The sequence below is a fragment of the Athene noctua genome, chromosome 1, assembly GCF_965140245.1.
Source record: "Athene noctua chromosome 1, bAthNoc1.hap1.1, whole genome shotgun sequence".
NCBI classification, from domain to species: domain Eukaryota; kingdom Metazoa; phylum Chordata; class Aves; order Strigiformes; family Strigidae; genus Athene; species Athene noctua.
The window spans coordinates 52,495,335-52,518,933 of NC_134037.1; the positions used below are offsets into that span (position 1 = coordinate 52,495,335).

At 42.1% G+C, this 23,599-nt stretch overlaps 1 protein-coding gene across 2 annotated transcripts in view; it reads right to left on the minus strand.

The window, feature by feature from the left end:
• SESN1 (sestrin 1) overlaps positions 1–23,599 on the minus strand; it is an 84,177-nt gene that overhangs the window by 15,102 nt on the left and 45,476 nt on the right. Inside the window, exon 1 of one of the 2 annotated variants that reach the window (XM_074896145.1) lies at positions 2,132–2,253. The exons of the other annotated variant lie outside the window; for it this stretch is intronic. Coding sequence (XP_074752246.1) covers positions 2,132–2,164 — 33 coding nt within the window. The 5' untranslated portion in view covers positions 2,165–2,253. Of the gene's footprint in view, positions 1–2,131; positions 2,254–23,599 lie in introns of those variants that run through there. 2 annotated transcript variants of the gene reach the window in all.

The window sequence follows — 23,599 nt, forward strand, 5'->3', positions numbered from 1 at the left end:
AGGGGCACTTTGGCACTAAGAGGTCTGGTGCTGCTTCTGCTTCACTGTGTCTGGTTCCTACTTCCCCTTTAAAGGTCACCGACAGCAAAACCTCACTGGGGGTGACACTGACAGGCTTCGAATTTGGAGTTTCCTTGTTTAGGATCTTAACGACAATGACTGGCACAACTGGCCTCACAGGACAAGTTTTTATCACCACACTGATACGTACACAGCTTAGAAGCCATATTTTCAGTTCTGCTAAATGCAGTAGCTACTGCAGTTTCCTTATCAGATGGGTAGCTTCTAGAAATGAAGGGATTAAGAAACAAAGACTAGTGATTAAATAAGATTCTCTTCCTACAAACATTAAAAAAATATATTCCCACAAATCCTACACCTTTTCTAAATGTGGGGCTAAGCAAAACTGGCAGTTTTTCCTATTTTATTAATCTACCTAATCCAGAAGTAGCTGCAATTGTGGTCTTCTCAAACAAACCATGATTCAGGCTAAAATGACAGAAAAATGACCTCAGAAACTCTCATATACATTTTTGCACTGGTTCTGTTTTCTGGGTATCTCAGAGTGTCATTCAACTGATGCACTAGACATGTCTGCACTTGCATAGATTTGAAGAACTGAGAACAAGTACTCCCCCTCTGCTACAAAGCACTTTGTTCCACAGACCTACCACTTTTCACTGGAATTAAAGCACAGCAAACGTTGAACTGTTTCTATTTCATAGAGAACACATTATCCTTATATGAATTTAAATACTTCATTTAAATATCAGTAAGTGTACTTTCTCTGAATGTCTCAGTCCTTTGAAATAACTGATTTTAAAAACATCCCCAACTAGTTTATGTGACTTGATACAAGACAGAAATCAAGGCAAGACAGTGTGTGCCCCAGGTCACACACCCTGTTCACAATGGCAGAAATAAAAGCAAAGCCCAGACTTCTCAGCCTCAAACACCTCTTCTCTGGTCATCTTCTAGGACAGAGCAGTAAAAACAGGTCCAACTGGAGTAGTCTCAAGACACCTAAGCACCTAGTCTTCCCTCAGCAGTAAGAGATCTTCCTGAAGTGGTTTTGTGACACAACTGCCTAGAGACCACAACCCAATTTACTTTTGATATGAGCTCACTGAAACCAAGAGGCTGAATTTCAAGCGTTAGTGCCTAGCTTTTCTATGTGCCAATTCTGTAATGTACATAATGAAACAAAAGTATTAAAGGGCAAAGGACTTGGAAGGAACGTCTGCGATTTTCATGCTGTAAGCACTGTTTAAACACCAATAAATCAGTGACATGAAGGAAACAAGTTCAAACGTGACAGTTACAGTTTGCATTATGTAGACTGCACTGCTGGATTATGTCAAAGCAAAGTAATTTGTATCCAAGAGGTACTAGATCTACGCAAACCAGAAAAACACAAAATAGTTTCTGTGGCAACCTGCAGCAGTCTGAGGATTAACGATTTCATTTAAAACAAAAATCTTAACGTAGTGACACTCAGAAACCTACAAAAGAGATCTGCAGCAGTGTTTTAATTCCTGTCCAAAACAATGCTATTGACTTGCGTTTGTTTACAATTACAGCAAGCTCTCCTCTGTCAGAAACACAAGACCAGCCTCACTGTTTCAATAGGATAATCCAAGTCTGTGGAAGAACGAAAGAAACACCGGGCAATTCGAAGCAAAAACCTACTTTGGATGAGCCTAAAAACCCAGCAGAGACACCCCCCCACACACACACACAAGTAAGTGGTCCACAGCCCTTCTGGGACCAGGTGGCAGTGGGGAGGCTCACGACAGCCCCTGCACTGTCACTGCGGGCAGCAGCTGGGTATCCCGTAGAAGGGAGCTAGACAGGACCTGCAAATCCCCGCTTAACCCTCCGGCAGCTCTGAACATCTATGGGGGTCGAGCGAGGAGCCCGCGAGGCAGCACCGCTCCCGCCTGCCCGGCCCCGCAGCTGAGCCGGGACTCGCTCGGCGCAGAGGGGCCGCCCGGGCCCCCGCCCCACCTTCCACCAGGGATTTCTCCCTGGGGATGCGCCGGGCGAGCAAGACCAACGCCCCTGGGGAGGCCCAGCCCTGCGGGGGCAGCCCCTCGGCCTCGGCCCCAGCCCCTCGCCACCCGCGGGGTACCTGGTGCCTGGGGGCCGGTCTCGCCACCCTCATGCCAGCGCCGCGGGGCCGGGGCCGGCTGCGCTCCCCTCACAGCCCGGCAGCCGCTCTGCCGCACGGCCCAGCGCCGCCGGGGCGGGCCCTCCCCGCGGCCCGGCCTCCTCCCTCCCGCGGCCCGGCCTCTCCCTCCCTCCCTCCCCGCGGGCGGGGCGCTGCCCTCCCGGGCGGAGCGGCGGCCGGGGGACGGCTGCTCGGCCGCCTCTCCCCGGTGCCAGCCAGCCCCCGGGAATGCCAGTGAATGCGCCCCGGACAGGGGAACGAGAGGCAGCCGCCGCCGCCGCGGGGGAAGCCCCGGCCCGGAGCCGCCCAGCCCCGGGGGCCAGTGCCGCCCCGGAGCCCCCCAGTCCAGCCCGCCCCCTCCTCCGTGCTGCCGCCGGCCCGGCTGGGGCGCAGGGGCCCCCCCTCTCCCCGCGGTCTCCCCTGCTCCACTCCCCGGCATAAGAGAAGCTCTTCGGACAACACCTTTTCTTCCTCTCTCCTCTTCCTTATGCAAGAGTTTCTACCTTCTCTTTAAGCAACAAAGTAATTACGGCTTTTAAACTGAGAAATCGCAGGAGGTTAGCATTTTGTAGATATTTGTGTGGCTAACTACGCTGCTGCAGAAATTTGGCCTCCTGCCTATTCCCAAGATCATAACAGTCCCGGGCAAACATATGTTTTGCAATCACATCAGCAAAACACTCAGCCTTTGTTTGCAGCAGGCTGTACTTCTCCTCGACCCCCCAGGGCTGTAAACTCTGCCAGATGCCTTACATTTCCCACCTCTTTTTGGTTTGGGATTTCATGGCACCAATTATTTCAAGAGAAACAAGTCCCTGAGCTGGCCCACTTTTTTTTTTTTTTTTTTTTTTTTTTTGTCTTCCACAGCAATCTAAGATTTATAAAGCTAAATTCTGTTAGATCATTTTCCTTCAAATATTTTTAATTAAAATAAAATATGACAGACCTCAAGAGGAGAACTTCTATTGCCGTTTTGATGGGAGGAAGCCAAGAGAGCTCTGAACCCCTGAACATACTCATCAGGGGGAGGAAGGCTGCCTACAATTCAGGCTGCTTGTTTTGAGCCCTACCAAGCTAACAACCAAGCAGGGAAATTCCATGACACTGAACTTTACACTTCTGTTAAATGTAAAACTGAACACTAAAAAACTGTTCACAGGCTGTTCCTGTTATGGGTGTCCAAATCTTGCAGCAAAATGCAGAAAACACTGAGGACAGTGCTGTCAGGGAAATGTGGCAACATGTCTCATGGCAGCAGTTCTGCACATTTCCAGTGCTGAAGCTTTAAAGGCTTCCTTTCCTCTCCACTTTCCAAATACCACCACCTCTCTGAACTATGTAATTAAGTCTGGAGAGCCAAGGGATACTCTACTTCTGGAGGCTTAGCAACAGTTATAAGCTTAAATTACCCAGAGATGCCCAGGTACCACAGCTCCTTACTTGGGGCCTTGGTTTTAAGCTCTAAGTTTCTCCAGAAGAAATGAAGTGTGCTTCGTACCTACTTGCACTTCATAAAATGCTCAACAGAAGCATGGAAAAAGACGACGAATGTAATACTGGCAAGGAAGGCTGCATTTTGTGAGCTAATCAACTAATGAAGAACACTCTTTAATTCCCACTGGCTACTTCCTTACTTCAGGCCAAAACATAAGAGAAAGAGAAGGAATGGGCTCCTCTTTCAACACAGGCAAAGAAAGTGCTTGTGCTCAGAAAAAAAACTGTTGAAAAAGAGTAATTACCTGAAAGCTGAAATGCAAGAAGATGCCTTGCCATAAGAAGTCTTCCTGGATGTCAGATGAAAGGTAAATTCCATGAATTTGTTAACACCCTTGGAAGAAAAAAAAAAAGTCCAAAACAAAAAAGAGGCAACACTCCCTCAGTTCCCTGAAGTGTTTTTCCCCCACTGTGGTCAATTGCCCTGCCTGGATATTTGTGAGGAAGCCTGTTGATGTTAACACTTGTTCCTATAAAGAGCCTTGGCAGATACAGATTTTTCTCTGACATCGTCCAAGGGAAATTCTCTCTCATTAAACAACTGACTCAACTAGCAGAAGGGAGCAAATTATACCACGTTCTTCACTTTCTGTATCAGGATAGATGAAGGCAGTGACAGCATGTCAGAAAAAGCATGTACAAAGGGGAAGAGGAAGTTGCACAGCCAAAGCAAACAAGTAATAATGGTCTTAAAAGCTCTCCCATATGGCCTGAGTACACAAGTTCTGCTCAGGCCCCAGGTATATCTCTGCCTTAGCAGAATCTCATCACCCCAGTCTGCTGCAAGTGCTTTCTCCACCCCAGCCCTCACACAAGTATTTCCAAAGTGCAACTCCTACAAATTGAAGAACGCGCAAAACTGAGCCACATGCTCATCTATAAATTAGCATGCAATTGTAGACTGAAATGAATTTCATTTGGGGGCTAGTAAGACAAGCTACATCATGAGCAGTTTTATGAGGGAATATGGTTTGACACCGGCACAAAGCTCATTTGGGTACTAATGAGTGCAGAACCCTGTGCAGCTGGGGGACATGGGGACAGATCTATGGTACCGTTTGCATAACTCGAGTGTTCCTCTGGGGACACACAACAGCATGTTTGACCATGTATCGATGCAAGTAAACAGAGATCTAGAGAAATGCTCATAAGGGAAAAAAAAAACCCAATAAATGTTTAACATGAAAATATTGATAGATATCAAGTTTCCTTTCACACAGAAAACTCTATGATAGATAGACATGAAGTCACCTAAAGCATGGAAACACACTATTTCAGAGCAAGCACTTCCATAAAAGCCGCTTACATAAAAGGATGGCATGTAACATCTGTGCGCTCTTAAGTCATCAGAAATGCAATTTTTCCTTATTGCTACAGTTAAAGAAATGTCCTGGTGAAGCTAAAAGTAGATCAATCTGTTACAATGTCAAAAGCCTGATCCCGCAAACACATATGCCTGCACTTAGCTGCTCTAACTTGGAATAGCTCCATTTCAGTCGAATAGGGTGACTTTTTTGAGTCAAGTTCAGCACAAACAGATGACTCCAGAGAACTGGCAAACCAAGATCTTAAATTCTTTCCACAGAAAAGCTATCCAAGCAGGAGCACTTGAAATGCCTGTTACTGCAATGCCCTGGACATCAAATTAGTATCTCGGAAGATGATCAGACAATTCTTTCCCAGGCACATTTACAAGTAAAAACAGAGAATTCTTTGGGGCTCTGAGCTACCTGATTTGTATTAGTTCTTAGGACTAGATTTCTCTCTTGTGGTTTCATAAGGTAGCGCCAGCTGTGGCAAGATGTAGCAAGCTTAGCAGAATGGATGTAAATACTAGCATTCGCATCCCAGTGTCTTTGAACCCCCTGAGACAGTCAACAGCCACAGATGCCTGGTGTCTCCCATCGGCAGCTACGCCAGCTGACGAGGTTACTGCACTAACCCGGGTGTCACTGCCTCCCCCACCCCAGGGGGGCAACGGGTCTCTCTTCTAAGACCTGCCCACCCAGCTCCTGCAAACAGCACTCTACTGCTTACAGTCAAAGTAAGCCATTGGAGGACTATTTTGGGTTGGGGAGGGGCAGACCGTTTTGGGGTTTATTGGTTGTTTTTAGCTCATTTTGACAGACAGAGGTTAGGCATTACTAGCAAGGACCAGATCTCAGGGGATGTAACTCTTAGCGAATCAGGAGCAATAAAAGCATGGGGGCAAGAATCTCTTCAACCAGAACAGCTGGAGCAGCTCCACCTAATCTGGTGCCCTAATGAAGTCACCAGGTGTTTCAGCAATGACTAAGCAGCCACACACTGGCCACTCTGCACATTTCCCTGTGGATTCCTCTCGTTCCTCGCTGTACACAGCCACAATCCTTTCCATAACAAAATTCAAATGTATCTCCTAATCTATTCCTTTATTATACATTTGTTATTTCTAAAAGAGCAAAAATCATTATCACGATAACAATATGGGAGGTACAGCACTCAACCATTCATTACAGTGATGGAAGAATTTAAATTAAATAGAACATACCATCCTAGCATGCAAGTCAAGAAAAAATGGTCAGTATTTCAAAGCATTCTTCTTGATTTAACCTTAATCTGATTTGTCAGTCTTCACAAAACTCACTCTATTATTAGAATTAGTACATAATACTAGGGAGGAGGATAAACTGTATTGTTTGTTTGTACAAACTTTATACAAGCTAAATTCTTGCTGTATGTGTCAAAAAGGAACAGCCCTTCAGAATGGCATTATACCTGATACCTTTCTAATAATAACAAAATCAAGTTGTTTAGGAAAATGGAGGGCCGACAATTGGCCACATCAGGAAATAAGTTTAGACCAATAATAGAAGCTTTTCTTTTGTAGTCTTTAGGGCTGCAAGGCTGGCTAAGACTAAACATTTTACAGTATTCAGAGATTATACTTAATGTCTGTTCTTCGAACCTTATCCACCCTTGAAATACTACTTTTCTATTTCTAGTTCCTTCTTACATGCTGCTTTCTTACTGGCCACGTCTTCAGCTTTAACGGGCAAGTGACTTCCAAGTAGTCAAGAGATTGTGAGTCATTACAAATCAGGTCATTTCTAGCCCATCTCCCCAGTGAAAGACCCAGCATCTTTTTTCTCAGAGCTGCAAGAGGCTACAAGACTCAGTTGTTACACCTGAGCTGTTCTCACAGTTAACTGTAACTCACCAAGCTCCAAGAACTCCAGTAGTTTTATCTGTTCCTTGAACTATTTGGTTCATCACTCAGGACTCCGATTCCGCCCCCCCTCAAGAGTCATTCTTCTGGTAATTTCTGCCTTTAAGATTTCTACAGCTCACTCCACCTCTAAACCACAAGTTGTTCTGTTGTTTCTCTCCCCAAAACTTGTGCACATTTAACATTCCTTTCTGCAGTTATTAGGTAGCAGAAGTACAAAGCTTAATTTAGGGAGCTATAAGAAGTTGAGATCTTGAGATTATTCATGCTTTGGCAAGGACACAAAAACAGACACAGTTTCTAGGATTACTACAACTAGGTAGGTTAAAAATGCATATCTAAAATTTAGTAGATTGAAAGAATGTTTTAGCAGATTATTCTTCCCCCTTTTTATGAGGGTACACAGCTCCTCCTAGGCTGATAAACAGCAGCTGAACTATAAAAGTTGTCTGTCTGGTGTGCTGTGAATGATACTGTTCTGAGGTGGCTCCAGACACATGCACCATACAACAACACTCTTAGTTAACAACTCCTCCCAGACCCAGCTCTCCCAAAATGAAAGCCCAGGTTTCAAAACTGACTGTGGTAACTCACAGGTACCTTCTGATCTTTTGGTGGCTAGAAGGTATATGGAGAGGGGATCAGTTGTCTAGCTGCAGATTGCCACTCTCTGGGGAATGGAACATCTGCAGGCTGCCAGCCACTCTGCAGCCTCCCTCAGTACTAAAACATTAAGGTTAAAAAAGCCCTAGTTTAATAAAAGAATGTATTTGAGGTTCAATCAAGAACAATAAAATTTAACATAGCTCATGGATGTCTAGAACTTATTTGGCCTAAGGAGGTCAAATTCGCTGTTCCCTTCAGTTAGCAAGCTGCCAGGTCACACCAAAGCCCAAGACATTTTCCACAGCTCCTTGGAGCTGGGATCCACTTCACTATCTATTTCTCAGGCCCTCTCTTCCCAAGACAAATACTGAAAAGGGACAAATATCCTTTCTCAGTTGAGTGAAAACTGGGAACTTCCTGCAACTCCTAGTCCTCATAATTGATTCAGTTAAGAGCAATGAGACAATGCACTACCTTACGTGCTTTGCTATCCTGGAATGCTGACTGACTGTGCCTCACCACTACCGTGTAAAGATGCTGTTGGAAGGCTTGTCCCACATGGATCGAGGTTGCTTTATCACTCTGGGCAATCTGTTGCAAACAAAACCTTTTACACAAATGTGTGCCTTCAAAGCAAGGGAAGGCCAGGTGAATCATCTCTGCATTTAAGGCTTCTAGTTTTTTTAAACTGCATTTGACCTCAGAAATAGTCTTTATACGAAAAGAGAAGAAAAAGCAGTGAATTGCATCTCTATTAGCTTCTGATGGAAACGAGACACAGCAGCAAGCACATAGGGAAAAAATGCCTTTAGGAGTACTGCAGTGTTATACCTGAGAGCAGGTGACCCAGAGCTGCATTGCTGTGAGGTTACAGTGAGCATGTAGGAAACGCTGTGCAAGCGTCCTGTGAAGAAGTTGCAACTAAAACCTACTTTCATACTCTGGTACATACAGACATGCAACCCAGAAGCCTTCTCCTCACCAGGTTTTTGTCATCTTTACCCTTAGGGGCTCAGGTGTATTTCTAGAAGATTGCTTGAAGCTCTGACCTGAGACTCATGGCTGATTCGATTTTGCAGGTACAACAAACAAAAAGCTTATTTCTGTAGAGTCTTCACCAAGGAACATACTAGCAATTTATAAAATACTTTGTTAGATTTCCTTGAGTCAACCCTTAATCTCATATATATCCACACTACAGCCAAAACCTGTGATTTTCTTTTTTTTTTCCTAACTAAATTCAATGTTCTCCCCACAAAACGACAAGAAGAAAAGCATGTCATGTCATTTAAAGCACTTCAAAATGACTCTCAGCTATTTTTCTATAGCTTGATTGTTACAATGAGATAAAATCAAGTGAAATAAGACTACTAAATGAATATAGGAAGTACCCTAGAGATTCAGGAACCCTTGTATCAGTAACTGCAGTTTGGGGAACTGTTTAGTGGCTTTCTTCTTACACTTGCCACTTTCAGGCACATGCTCAGAGTGCCTCAGAGCAGCAGACAGGAAAAAAATAAAAATCAGTTCTTCTGTTTTCAGTTTTCACAGACTAGCTGTGACCCAAATAATATATGTTATTTATCTGAGTCTGGAGTTTGTGAGTTTTGGAAAACCAAAGGTTTTTTTATTAGGAAAAAATCCAAATACCTATAAAGCTGTATTCCCCTTGCATTTTCTGTAACAACCTATCTTGTTGCAAGTTCCTCGAAACTGAATCTCTTTTCATATTTGTTTGATATATAGAGCCAAGTACAATATTATAGGATTTATCAACTCCTTTAGAACATTATCTTGGCAAAAAGTAAGTAACATCATCCTAGAAAAGTAACCCACGTCACTGATTTAATAACAGCAGGTAAAAAACCAGATCATCCTCTAGGTACTATTCAACATCTGATTGTTATAAGTTAAGGAGATAATACCAGATCTGCCATTTTCATACCAAATCTGTTTCTTTTACTTTTATATTCAAAGACAAACCCAGAAGACCTCTGCTTGAGGAGACTCATGAAAACAAAAACCAGATGAATTACGTATTTCTCACCATTTCTGCCAGTTATTATCAGCGTTTTGTTTAAAATCAGACAGCACTGTATTCTTCGTTCTTCCCTGTTTAAGAAGATGACATGACCAAGACATTTTGACCCAAATCAGTTTATTGGTCTTCACCTTTTAAACAGAAGAACTGAAAAAAGCACTGCTTTCCCACTGTACAAATTCTGAAAGATCTGGTCGTTCTCCTACTCAGTAATCAAGACCATTTCCTACAGTAGGTTTTACTATTTTGACACTTGGATTAATATGCTGTTTCTTTCTCTTACTGTAAGTTAAAAGGACACCAACACTCGCCCAAGGGGGTACAGCAGGGAGCAGAAGCCCCCTGACCCATAGGGGGCCACCCCTGCCCTGTGACTAGTAACAGCGACAGCCAACATCCACTCTGATGAGCCCCAGAGCGTGCTCAGCAAGCTGCAATGCCACTACCAACATGTACTTTAAGGACACTGTACGTGTGCCCCTGTTTAACACAGTACTATTTCTGCATCCTCATAAATCCTGGATTTCCCCAGAGCTTGGAGAGTTCCCTCAAGGCCCCTGGGGCAAGCTGGCCTGCCACCAAGCTGCCTGCTGGGCTATCTCCTTCCCCTCCTACCCCCATTGCCCTTGGTGCTTTTTCACAGGTCACAGAGGTGCTGGGACCCTGCAGGATAACTGTAAAACTGAAGGGAGATTTCTGCAACCCAGTGGCTTGGGTTCTCAATAAAACCACAAACTTTTCTGGGCTTTACAATGCTGCTGTCTGCAATGATGATGTCCAAATTGTGGAACTGTTAATACCTTGCCCCACATACCTTCTCAAATGCTTATCTGCTAGGGGAACTAAGTCAAAACAGACTTGAAACCAATTCTAGCACTTCCTACTCAAATAAGTGTCTTTATTTTTTAAAAAAGTTAACCACAATATTGGAACGTAGCCGTAAATCCACTGTTTGTTAACAATCACAATTTAAAATCAACCACTTACTATTGTGAGAGAGGAAAGGCCACCTACCGTTGCTGGACCACCCTGACTACTTACTATACAGCATTTTAAACATGCATTACTTCAAAAGTCCTGGGAAAGGCCAGCACTGTACGTGTAGCCCCCCAAATTCAAATGTGCTGAAACCACACACAAACTACAGCAGACGTGCTGCAGAAAACACAATGCTCTCAGATTTCCATAGCAGAATCACTACTTTGCATTAAAGCCTGATTTATAGCAGTTTTCAAATGTGAATAAACAAAGTATAAGTTAATAAATTAAATCACAGACATACCATGCTAAACACACACAGATTTTACTAAGATAGTATTAAAATAGAAATGATGTCCTCAAAAAAGAGTTTTGGTGTTTACAGTTCACATTTGAGCTTATAAATCTGTTTCACTGGATACGAAGCGATAGCATTCAAACACCTCCTCATTTTGTCAGTAAAGCTACAGATCGATACCTGTCCCTCTGTTTCTCACCAGTGTGACAACTGCCCTCTAACTGCTCAGCAGGGATTCCAAGTCAGCAAAACAATGTGGCAAATGAAAACTTGGGCAGAACTGGACTATATTTTCACTACTGATGAAGATGCAACGATGATCACTGAAGCCTGTAAACTACTAGCAAAACACTCTGGTTCATTTGCTGACATGCCTATATTATTAACAACAAAGAGGATGATTTCTCTTTATCAGGGTGTGTTTGTCATCTTCCTGAGAAGTCATCCTCTTCAGACTACTACAAAAATCATTCATTCTATTATTTTTATAAATGTAAAGATAAATTTCTTAAGAGTAACAAATGATTTATAACTTAGTATAACTTAAGAGAAATTTACATGTACCATCACACCCTTCTGAAGCTGATAGGGCTGAGGCTAAACCAAATTTGGATTGTAGCCAACAAGGGCCAGAGACCAACTCCTAGAGCTGCAGCAAATATGGAATGACTTGGCAAGCGTAGGTCTGAAGTTCTCAAGGATCACTGCATGATGGCTAAAACAAACAAGACGGAGATGAGTCCAGGAGAAATCATTTTGGTGAGCTTAGACTTGGGGCTCACAGAGAAACCAGAGTCAGGATCTGCATTAGGATCTGAACTGGAGAAGACTGGCAGGGCAGAATTCAGGCACTGGGCTATGGAAAGAGAGAGGACTCCTCAGGAACATCCATGTAGATTTAAACTTAAGCCTTGTGGGAGTAATTTTGCTAAGGCAAGGTGTTTGCATGTCGACAGCTGGCAGGTGAAGTTTAGAGCTTGCACTAACCAGGATCCAGAAAGGGAGGTTTAGCTGTGGCAAGTAAGAGGAGTCCCCAGGCCCCTCTTGTTTCCAAGAAGCTGATTCTCTGCTCTGTAAGACTAAATAAATAAAACCCTGCATCCCTAAATTCACACTGCAATATCATCTATATTCTTTCTTTCATGTGCAAGGGCCACATATTCTACAGTAAATTCATTCTCAGGTCTCTAGAAGATTAATGCAGCATTACATACACAGGCAGGTGCTTTCTTAATAGCTGTCCTGCAGTAGTTCTTTTGTCAAAATACAGTCAAGACACTGCTGGGAGGGAATGTTTTATACTAGGGTCCCTTGAGACTTCAGGTTGTTTCTGGCAGCACATTGCCCTGGCAAAGAGAAATGTTCGCACACAAGCAATCAAAATTCATCGTCCGACCACACCTAAGCTGACCTGAACAGGAAAAAAAGATAACCCCCATATAAACTTGTACAGCAAATACGTTAGGAGTGGAGGACTTTGCCCTGTTTCACATGATACAGCAACTGGACAAATTCTCCTAACGGCTCTGTATCCTCCTTAAACATAGTTGCTCTGAGGGGCAGAGGGAAGAAGGTGGTTAGAGGCAAGCTGGGGAGCTGGTTATCAGGGGAAGACTCAATAAAATCACTGGATAGGGGCCCTACATTTCTGGATGGGAATGTGGGCACAGCCCAGGTGGCCAGCATACATGATGTTAAATCAACAAGTTTTGAAAAAAACTAAAGAGTAACTGTAGTGCATCCAGAACACATCTAGCTCACTGGGCACTGCCTGTGACCTCCCCGGTATCACAGGTATAATAGGGCTGAACCTGCCTGAAACACATCAGACACTCGGTGTATGCATGCAACACTCATTTTATAGACACTATGTAACCAGCTGCCAGAAGCCCCAGATGACCAAATTCCATTTTTACCTTGCCTATACAATCTTCCAGGTGGGGAGGGGAGGGAAAGGAATGTGCATGAGGAATGAGTGCACTATTTATGGGGCCCTAAAAACAGACTAACTCTCTACATGAGTACTCACTGATGAAAACAACAACAAAAAAAAATCCCAACACAACTGCCTGATCTGCCTCATAACAAGACAGACATTCATGTAAAACAAAACATACATTTAGATTTTTGGCTCAATATTCTTGTTTCTGAATTGTTGCTTTACATATCAACAAACGATCCTTTGTTTTAAGAAAGCCTTACCGGCCACAAGTTTCCCAAGAGAGGGACACTACATCCTCAAGCACTGACAGGCCTGCCTGATAATAAGCAACCAGCATATATGGGATAGGTGGCACAAACCCAGGGCTGAGCATAGAGGAATCACAAGAATACTCTCCAAGAGAGAGGGTAAGCAAAGAAGGCATCTGGATACAAGAATGATAGAAAGGTGCTGGCCACAATTATCCTACAACCCTGCTATGCTGCCTTGCATGCCAGCTTGTTGACATTTATATGTGGCTATTAAAAAGAGAGAACAACCACAAACAAGTCACTATGCAAAACTTATTTCTAGAAGGTAAAAAACTAAGGAACATTGGACACAGAGGTATCCAAGCCAGTCTTAAAGCAATCAGCTTCACATTGAGAGTTACTGGCTAACAATTCTCAGTCAGCAGTAGCTGAAAACATGCTCAATCCAAAGCACCTACAGCATGGGAAGGACTGCAGCCTATTTAAAAGCCAGTAATATCATCAAGAGCCACAGTAAAAACAGAAGCCTGAACTTGGCAAGTAAATGCCTTTTCCACTCCTTTTTAGAACAAACTTTCTTGATGGAAGTTGTCTATTTTTTGCACTTGAGTATCCTACTAAATTCTTAACTTAGCTGCTCATGGTTAAAACTTTTTTTTTAATAAAATAGAAGAATTTTATAACTGGGTTTTATGAACAGGTTTTTTGACAACACCACTTTATAGTTTTCAAACAGTAAACGAAACCTCTAAAAGAAAATGTATTTACTGTTTTCTGTGTCATCTAGCAAAGTACCAACTAAATGTTAATGGCATTTATCCTGCTATTCTGGTCACCATCAGATTTGAAGGAATACAGCTGCATCCATTTTTCCCACGTTTAATACAAGTCTCCCTCTAAATATGTTTTCCTCCTCTCCTCCACAAAACTTCCACCAACTGTTGGAGAAGCTACACAACTGCATTTGACACTGATGTGAACTTCCTGATCAGACCATCTACAACCTTTAGCCCAAGTTCCCAGTTGTCTCAGGGGCCAAAGGGAGCGGGCAGCTGCTAAGAAAGTTTGTAACTAACAGTACATTGTGAAACATGAAGGGAACTAGAGTCAACAAATTAGATTTGAAGATTTAAGTGAACTGCCCGGAGACACAGCACATATTTTGTGCTATCTGGTAACAACCTTGAACATTATATAAGTGTATTGTGTACATTACCCTGGGAAGCATACAGCTCTTGTGGTGGAAGGATGCTTAATCTTCATGGCTTGCTGCTTACAAACAACAGTTTACATCAAGGAAAGGATCCCATCTTAGATGCCCTTAAACCAACTTGAAAACTTAAAGTGGTGTTGCAATTATGTGAAAAGTTGGTGGGAAAAGACCCAGAAAGAAAGCTTCCAAGGTTCTCAGTTAATTTCCAAGTGCCACTTCTAAAAATCAGCACATCTGTTCCATACTGTGAAACTATTTTCTTTTTTCTCTGCCCAGTATTTTTGCAAACTGATTAGTACAGCCAAATGCACATAGGAGACTCAGAAGAATGCACACTGAAAGACACTTCAGAAGGACCCTGGGTCATGACCCATTTTATGTAATGGAAATCTGCTTAAATATAATCAAATGTAGATACTGGAACTCTTTGCATTTAGATGATATCGACCTATGTGTGTATCCCTCAATGCACATGTACTGATAAGGCTTGTACACCAAGTTCCATCCTGGTAGGAAGCACCTTCAGCAAATAGTCACAAAATTCAGAACACAAAAGCCAGTTACTGAAGAAGACACCTAAAAGATGAGAATGTATAGGGAACAGCTGGGCTTTTAGATCCAGATCAGTGCACACTCATCACAGTTCAGTCACAAGCTGACTTGTCTCTTCTCAGCCTGGGCTCCCTCCTCCCTACATCATCCCTTCTTCCTTTCTCTCACTGTTACACCTTCCCCACCATTACTTCTCTACTTAACTTCAAAGAATCAGAAATTACTGTAGAATGAATCTGATTTTCCTCTTCTTACTACCCTGCCTTGAATTGCTTACTATTAGCCCGGTTGGGCTGTAATTAACTGAAACTCACTCTGGATCTGTGCAGCAGCCCCGCCTGCTTGCCTGACTCTGGACCCTACTACTATGAGCACCGGTGATTACTTAGTGGTGCCATGTGCAGAACAGAAAATGTTCTCCCTTCAGAGCATGTGCTAGTTCCAGCAAGCACAGATATGAAAAGTCACTATGACCTGGATCATACAGAACTGGGTAATACAGACAGAAATCAGGATAACATTTTTCTACTGTTTCATTGTTTTCAGTTTCTCTTGCCCCCACTGCTTCCTGAACTAGGACAGCTCAGCTCTTCCACGACATGAGAACTACAACTGTAAAGGGGGTTTAGAGTGATGTACTAAAGCTTCAGGACAATGCTCTGCAAGCAAAGCAGGCCCCCAGAACTCCTCTAAACCCTCACCTGCAAAGACTTTCTTTCAAGGTATGCAAGAGTGATTTCCGATCTGCTACAGGTTGCTGCTATTTCCAGAAGACCTCTAGCTCTGCAAGAGCTTTGGTGATGGCTCATTATCAAAGCCACTTGCAGACTGAAAATGTCTGAACCACCCCAGGAAAGACAGTCTGGCAGACTGTGTTTGAGTTTGTTGTTATGAACCTGAAACTTGCACAACTTCACTAAATTCAGGCTGAGTTTCAGCTAGTATCACACCACAACATTGTCGAAAACTCTCCCTGTACATCATATAGAAGAAAACAGGTTGCACTCCTTCTCAGTGCCTGACAGCTCGATTCACTGGTCATTAAGGACAGGGGAAAGTGAAAAGCCAGTTTCTGGAAATGAAGGATGGCAAACCAGAGACTTAGGTGAGGAGAGTAAAAGCAAGCATCTGAGGCCAAGGACTCCTTAGGGCAAAGCATCCCTCTACTTGTCTGGCTTGAGGACAGCCCCCCTTAGTATACCCGGGACTCGCCCAGGTCAGCAGCTTTATAAACTGCTGTGTAGTACAACAGCCATGAGTGGAAACCACATGTCTCAGACTAAAGCAGTTTTCAGGGGGAGAGGTTTGGTATGCGATTCAACTTCATTGAAGTTTCAAACGGTGAAAGTTTAAGGTAGGACAGACACTTCACAGCAAACATGGGTTGACCCAAGTCTGTGACCAAACTTCAACTAAATCCTTCCCAAGGGTCTGAGAGCTTTGTTGTATATCTTCTGCAGATGGGTTCAATTCTTAGAATTGATCTTCCAAGTTTTATTATTAAGCAGAACTGCTAGCAAACAAACACACAAATGAAATGTGAAAATAAAATGGTAGCCTATCTATTCCTTCCACTGCAGCTACTGTATTTGTTTACTCTTTGGAAAACACTTACCCAAGCTTGGGACAATTCCAGACGGTTATGTCAGTGGTTCATACAGCAGCTGGAAGTTCATACAGGTTACAGATGAAAACAAGTCTTCGGTGCAACTCAATGGACTTGATTACAATTTCCTTCTAAAATCAGCAGCATTATTTAGAGACAACCTTATGTTACTATAGCATCTTAGAAAGAAAATCCAGATGCCTGCCTTTATTTCTCATCTTCAGAACAAATACAATAAATCACAGTTACAAAGAGTATCAAGACAAGATTTTCAGAGACATGGAACTATCCTTGACTTTGCAATTAACACTACAGGCCAGCGACAAAAGATGTAGGAGCACCTGTTAACACAATTTAACAAAAACAGTTAAGTCCCAAAGTCCACCAAAGGGACTCAAAGCCTTTCAGTAGGCAAGAAACAGTGGACAGCTGGCAACACTAAGATTTAATGAATACAGCAGCATTTAGCAGCAATTTGAAAATGGTCTGCTTTAGTAAGGCTGAATTATTAAAGAGAAATAATCTCCATTTATAAACAGTGTTGATGGGATTTTAAACAGCCTGTGTAAGAAGGATTAAAAGTCAATTGAAAAGTCTGTACAGATAAGAAAGCAAAAAGAAACTGTGCCCTTGATTTCTGCACATACTGTTTAACCTTATCTCTGTTTCAGCCTCCTGGCACACAGCAGGGGTAAAACAGGCTGCCTTATACATAGCTGGTGAGGTGGGCTCTGTATTAGGGCTATTTAATGCTTGTACAGTGCTTTGAGCTGTACTGTCCCTTCACTCCCCCCTCTCTCTCAAAGCTGTATACTAAAAATCATCATTTATCATCCCCACCAGGTACAGTTAGCAAATACCAGAGACGTAAATTGCAAGAGTCTGTCCAGACATGCTATAATGATTAGGTGTTTTCCCTCCTTTATGTAACTGATGGTCTTGCTATTCTCTGTTAGACTTTTATAACTGTACACCTTCAATATAACTAGTGTAAATATTGACAATGTGGAAGAGAGCAGGGATTTCTGGGAGGAGGAGGAGTGGGTAGGAGATGAGAACTAGGCTTTAAGGTTTTTTCTCCTCTTGCCTCCAAAGTATCCTGTAACATTCTGCTTTACACAAAAGTTATTATGGCTTTTAATTTATGCATCACTTCTTAGAATAAGATGGCAGACAGGAACACATAACTAGCTCTTTTCATTCATAATCCCTTCCCTATCCTTTCTCATCTTCTCATCCAAAATCCAGCCTATTCTGGTAACCTAAATTGCCTGTTTCTGCTGTGCCTTTTACAAGACGGCCAAAGCTAAAGAGCATTCAAGGTGAAAATGTACAATACCATGTCTTGTCTGGTTTCCCTAGCCTGTAACATAGCCTAACATTTGATTTGCTTCCTTTGGTCTCTTCTAGGACACAATAACAGCTTTATGAAAAAGCTCTGTAAAAATCTGGGCCGTTGATTTGAACAAGGACTATTTAGCCATGACACACAGCAACAAAGAGAACTGCTAACAAGCCAGCTCTGGAAGCAGTACTGCTGTTTCAGCGCAGGGCTCTTAACAGCAGCACAGTGCTAGGCAGCTTCTAAGGGACATGAGGTTATCTCTTGGTGCAGTCCTTCACCGCACTGTACCAGCCTGTCAGAGCTAGTTCAGGTGTGTCCAACAGCACCACAAAACATGTTGTAAACATACTTCGATTACTTATCTGGGATATTTGTTAGCCTACATTTTTTCCAAGGGATCGCACAAACCATTACATAACCATAAACATAACCAGAATATTACTTGCAGAAAGGGACAGCTATTCCACTGGGAAGTGGAGTTATACTTAAGAAACAAACAAACAAGCCACATATATTTGGAAGTACATTGCCTCCATGCAAATTTAGGGTAGAAGTGAAGAACATCAATATACAATAGCCCCAGGGAGATTCAAATAGCTAATCAGCTAACTTGCTGTATTTGTATAAACCACAGAAAACACATTCTGTGGGAAATACAGTTTTCTAACTCTTAGGGCTGCAAAGTTAATTGTTTAAATGCAGTTTTACTGTAAGCCAACACAACCCCATTTCCACTAGTCTTCTAGAGCGTGAAACTACCATGATAACAGCAATCTTGTCACTCTCCCTTACCTCCACATAGGTGAGGAAGCTAAAGCCCTAGTACAAATATTGTTTGATGAACACCTCCTTCAACAGATTTCATCATACAGTTGTTAATCTGGTTACTGTATACTCTCTGTATTCATGAGTATTATTCCTTGCATTTTGTAAGTATGGTCTTATGTCCTGCAGAGTAAGAAGGATATTGTCATTCAAAACACGTTTGTCACTATTCATTTTGCAGCAATGTGTTCATGGTCCAGTCCTTACTCTGGATGACATACCCAAGGAATCCACATCAAGGAGATGGAAATAAACATAGCAAAAACGATCCCTCCTTAAAGCTCATTACTCTTTTATGCAGTTCCTACTACTGAGAAAAGAAGGGTTTCTTGGTACTTATTTCTGTTTGGGCAGCAAAGTCAGTACAGATAAGATAGCTGGGTGTTCCTATTTATTAGTGCCCCTACCTGTTCATATGACAGCAAAAAGGACTGGACTGCCATTCTATAAGGGCTATGAAAGATGAGGTGAACCTTAAAAACTGAAAAAACACCTTGCATCTGAACGTACTCAGGCAGCTGCCTCACTGAAACTTCTTAAGAGTATTAGTCACAGGTCCCCTGCTTCAGTGCACGTAGTTAGAGGATTATGATCTAAAAAAGTGCAGTTTGGCTCCCTCACTGTAACCTCATGATGTTATTTGGGCATTTATGAATAGCCAGATCTCCATGCAGCAGAGCTGCTAATAGCATGGCATGTACCAATCACACTGCAAAGCAAGTGATCTCACCAAGGCAGCTTGTGTAAACACAGCAAAGCCACACAAATACAACAAGCTCCTCAGAGTACTTAAAGTTATTCTATGAAGAATTTTCACTGTGTTGCCTGGAAACATATAAATAGGGCTTTTGGGGGTTTTCTCCCCCTTCTGTCCCCCCAGTTTTCCATAAAAAATATTTATGGAAAAACTGAGAATTCCTTCAAAGAAGGGGTTTGCTATTGTGATAATTTAGCATACCATATTCTGAAGAATAACTTTTCTAAACAGTAATTCCAAACACTGCAGTATTCCTTTCTGAATACCTGTTTTCATTAGGAAGTATTTTGCTGTTATAGGCAAGAACTGACTGCACTTCAGAGTGCCCTATTTGAACAAATGTACGCTGCTGAAACAGGGCAGATTCACCCCATGAATGCATTTTGCAGAAGTACTATTTAAAGCTCCCTGGACAGGACAGTGAAACTGAATTTAAATTCTGAAAGAAAAAAAAACAACCAAACCCTTGGAATATTTGTGTACCTTCTTCCTTAAACCAATAGATGTTACTTACTTCTTGGCAAACTGACAGAAAAATTAAGTCTGGTTATTCACAAGGTCTACCAGAAAGTCACTAAAACCCAAGAATGTGTAGATCCAACTGTCTAGTGGTCTCAAAGATTAACGGCTAAACCCCAGTTCTGCCCAAATTAGAAGAGGTTAAATGCTATTTACCTGCATTTAGTCTCCCCCATACTATGTCCTCCATTAATAATACTTAGAGCAGAAAACTATTTCACATGGAGCAGTGTTATAGAACAGAAATCCCACAGGAGTAAACATGATCATTGACTATGAAATTTCTGGTTTGCAAAATATTTACTAAAGAATCCTGTAAGAAAATACAGTTTATTTTTAAATGATATATTTCATCAGATCAACTAATGCAGCTGGAAAACTACAGGGGGCAAGCTCTACTTCAGATCAGGCTTAAAAGCTTACTACTTTTATGAGTTTGTCCAAGAAAAGGCACTACCTCTTCCTACAAGTCTGATTTGCTGTTATCATAGCTACAGCATACTATTTTTATTCAAAAAAGAAAGAACAAGCTTAGAACATTTGCTAAAATTTTTTCGTTGTTTTTTCTCCTCATCAAAATAACAATTAATTCTTAAAGGCTCCACTGCTACAAATACCAGAGCAGGACAAGAAATACTGGCCAGACAACTTATTTTATAGATACATACTCTGGATTAAGTGGGATTTCAGAGAAAAACTCTGTGCTAGCAAAGAGATAAAGAGGTTTAGCCAACAGCTTTGCTATTTTTGAGGTAACTTTGTGAAGTGAGCAGCTGTTTAGTTTCTATATACAGTTACTGAACTCTGCCTGGCTTACCTGGTGGGTACAGAAAGTCTAATGGAAAGTGACATAAAATTATTATATATTCTTTAGTGATTTAAATCTCCATGACCACTAAGAGAAATAAATCTGAAAAATTTGTAGAGTACACCATGCAGAATACTTAGGAAACAGTCACAAGGAAATTACAAAATTATCCCAGATGTAGAAAAAGATGGGACCCTTGAAAGCGTATTCAAGACTAACCTCCTGCTTCAGCAGAATCACCTACAGCTTTGTCATCCTGACAGATGTTTGCCTAACCTGTTCAAAGGCCTCTAATGACAGACGTGGCATGACTCCCAAGGTCAAGAGTGCTCAAGTATCCTTAATAAGATCAAATTTTATCTGGTACCATTATCGGAATTAATCTGTGAACACAGAATGACTCTTCGGTGTTATACAAAAAACCCCTATATTTTTCTAAGTGCTGAAGAATTTAACACACCACCAGTTCTCACAGAATATATTGCTAAGAAAGACTTTTAGTATGCTGTTGCTGTGTATCTACAACTATTCTTTCATCTAGATATAAAGTGAAATAAACATAAGACTAGAAGCAAATGGCATCAAATATAAGGCATGGCAGAGTACAGCTGACAGCAGGTATTTCAACTTAAGTGTGGCTCAAAGCATTATTGTTTTCAATTCTTTTACGGTCACAGTGGATTTGTGACTGAGATGCAGGGGGACAAGGACAAAGAAAAGGGTGATTTAAAATTTCTAAAGAACAACTGCTTCAGAGCAGGGGAAAGAAGCTACTAGAAAAAGCAGCAGCACACAGTCTTACTGCTCCTGAGAACAATGCTTTGTAGAGGTTAAAGGGGAGAAAGAAAAATAGAAAAATAAATTAAGAAGAGCATGCTCTTCCTACTCCCTAATAAAATCAGTCACAGTACACCACTGGGAAGGGTGCTTCAAAAGGCTTAGATGTTCTCTCTATTCATTCCCACTTTAGCACCAGCTCTTGCTAATTTTTGAGCCTTTCTTGTTCTTCTTCAGCAGCTCCACTATCAGTTACTCTAACAGGGAGAGAGGTTACTTCTTCAGAGACAGATAGGTAATAGCCTGGGACAGCAAGTTAAGTACTTCAACTTTGCCTCAGAAGATGGGGACAAAATGTTCTTGTTCTGTGCAACCCTCCATTACCAAAAAAGAAAACAACTAATGGCTAATGTACTGCTGATAACTACTGCTGTTGTGAATACTCTTTAAGAGGGAGGAATTACACTCCCCTCACCCTGGCATAACTGGAGGCAGAAAGTCTTCTCCAAGTAATTTTTCTGGATGTCCAGTTCTAGCTGATCCAGCAAATCCACAGGTTATCCACTGGAGAATAAGCTCCTAACACTTCATATCTTATTAACTATTCTCAAGCCAGAGACTAGATCTTTCCACACTGAAGAGCAGAAGAAAGAAGGATTCAGCAAGAGGTCCATTCCTAACGGTAGCTGAAGTTCAGAAGGAATTTTTCACCTATGATCTCTTCCATTGTTTCTTTTGCTGGCAATTTGCTACAGTTATATTCCTATTCGATGCTCACATGAACTCTGCAAACAGAAAGCAATCCTGTCATACATCCTGGAAGGCGCATTGGTTTTTTTTCTCCCCCCCCCCCCTCACACAACAGGAGTGAGGATCCTGTCATCGCATCAAAGAACAGAGATGATTATCAGCAAGCCTCTCAATGCACACACAAAGGGAAACAAAAATACATAGCAGGTTAATAAAAGTCTTGTTGAGGACCCTCAATATACTTATGAAAATTCACAGAAAACAGGACCAATGAATCTCCAAGCAAGAATTTGTCCAAGTTCATGATGTTCAGATTCCAAAAAACACCTGTCACACTTGATTAAGGGAAGAAATGTATGGAAACTCTTTTCAAGTTTTCATGAGTAGAGGCGAAACAGAAGTGTGGAAGTACAGACCCCAGTTAGGGTGAGATGTAGGTGATGGATGGATAACAGTAGGTTTTTGCAGGAGTCTTACAAAATCAATGTGAAAGGATATTTCTAACTTTATTACAGAGGAAATGCAGGGTAGAAGGGAAGGAGCTTCCATCAAACCTGAATGGATAGGAAATTGAAGGGGATCCCAACCAGCTTCCAGATGAAAAGACAAAGAGGAGAATGAGATGGGGAAGGAAAAAGAGGTATCTAGTTAGAGATGACCAGGTGGTTAGATGTAAGCATCTATAAAAGATTCCAAGCACTTACATTTATGAAAGCCAAGGTAAGCAACAAAGGGAAAGAGACAAGACAGCCAGCTAGTGAAAGAAAACCAAAGGTGATTTGACAGAAGCAGCACTTCTTGTTAATTGACAGACAGTGCTGCCTTAAAAAGAGACCACTCGGGCACAGTCTGATCTAAAGGAAAATAAGAGATGCACACCAAGTTCCCAGAAAGGCCACTAGCTTGCTTTCCTGCAGTTTGCTTCAACATGTGGCTCTACAGAACATTGAGCTGTGACACTAATGAAAGACTTTTTTAAATGCCCTATGCTAAGTTCAATTTGTTTTAACTGTTACCTCCAGTCTGTTCCCAAGGAAGGAGTACAGACTGGCAGAAAACCGACACATACCACAGTGTGTACGCTCATTTACATGGATATTCCAAAATTCCATGGCTGCCTTAGGAAATCAAGTAGAATGACATTTAGTATGTCCAGCCATAGAACAGTTACACCCAGCAATCTCTCCACCTGCCTATGGCAGCTCAAGGACACTGTTGGTTGCTCGCCTTTGAATGGACGTGGCAACAAAAATCAATCCCATAACAAAAAAAGGATGAAACAATGCTGAGTGCAGCTCTGACAGACAGTGGTGTAGCTGAGATGAGTACCTTTCCCCCCACTGGAGCCTCGGACTAATTTGTGAACATTTGTGCCAGAGAGAGGATGTTTGCGTGAAGGCACAATAAAGATGGGGAAAAGAAGATTGTTGGAAAACTAGAGATGTCTTAACACCCAATG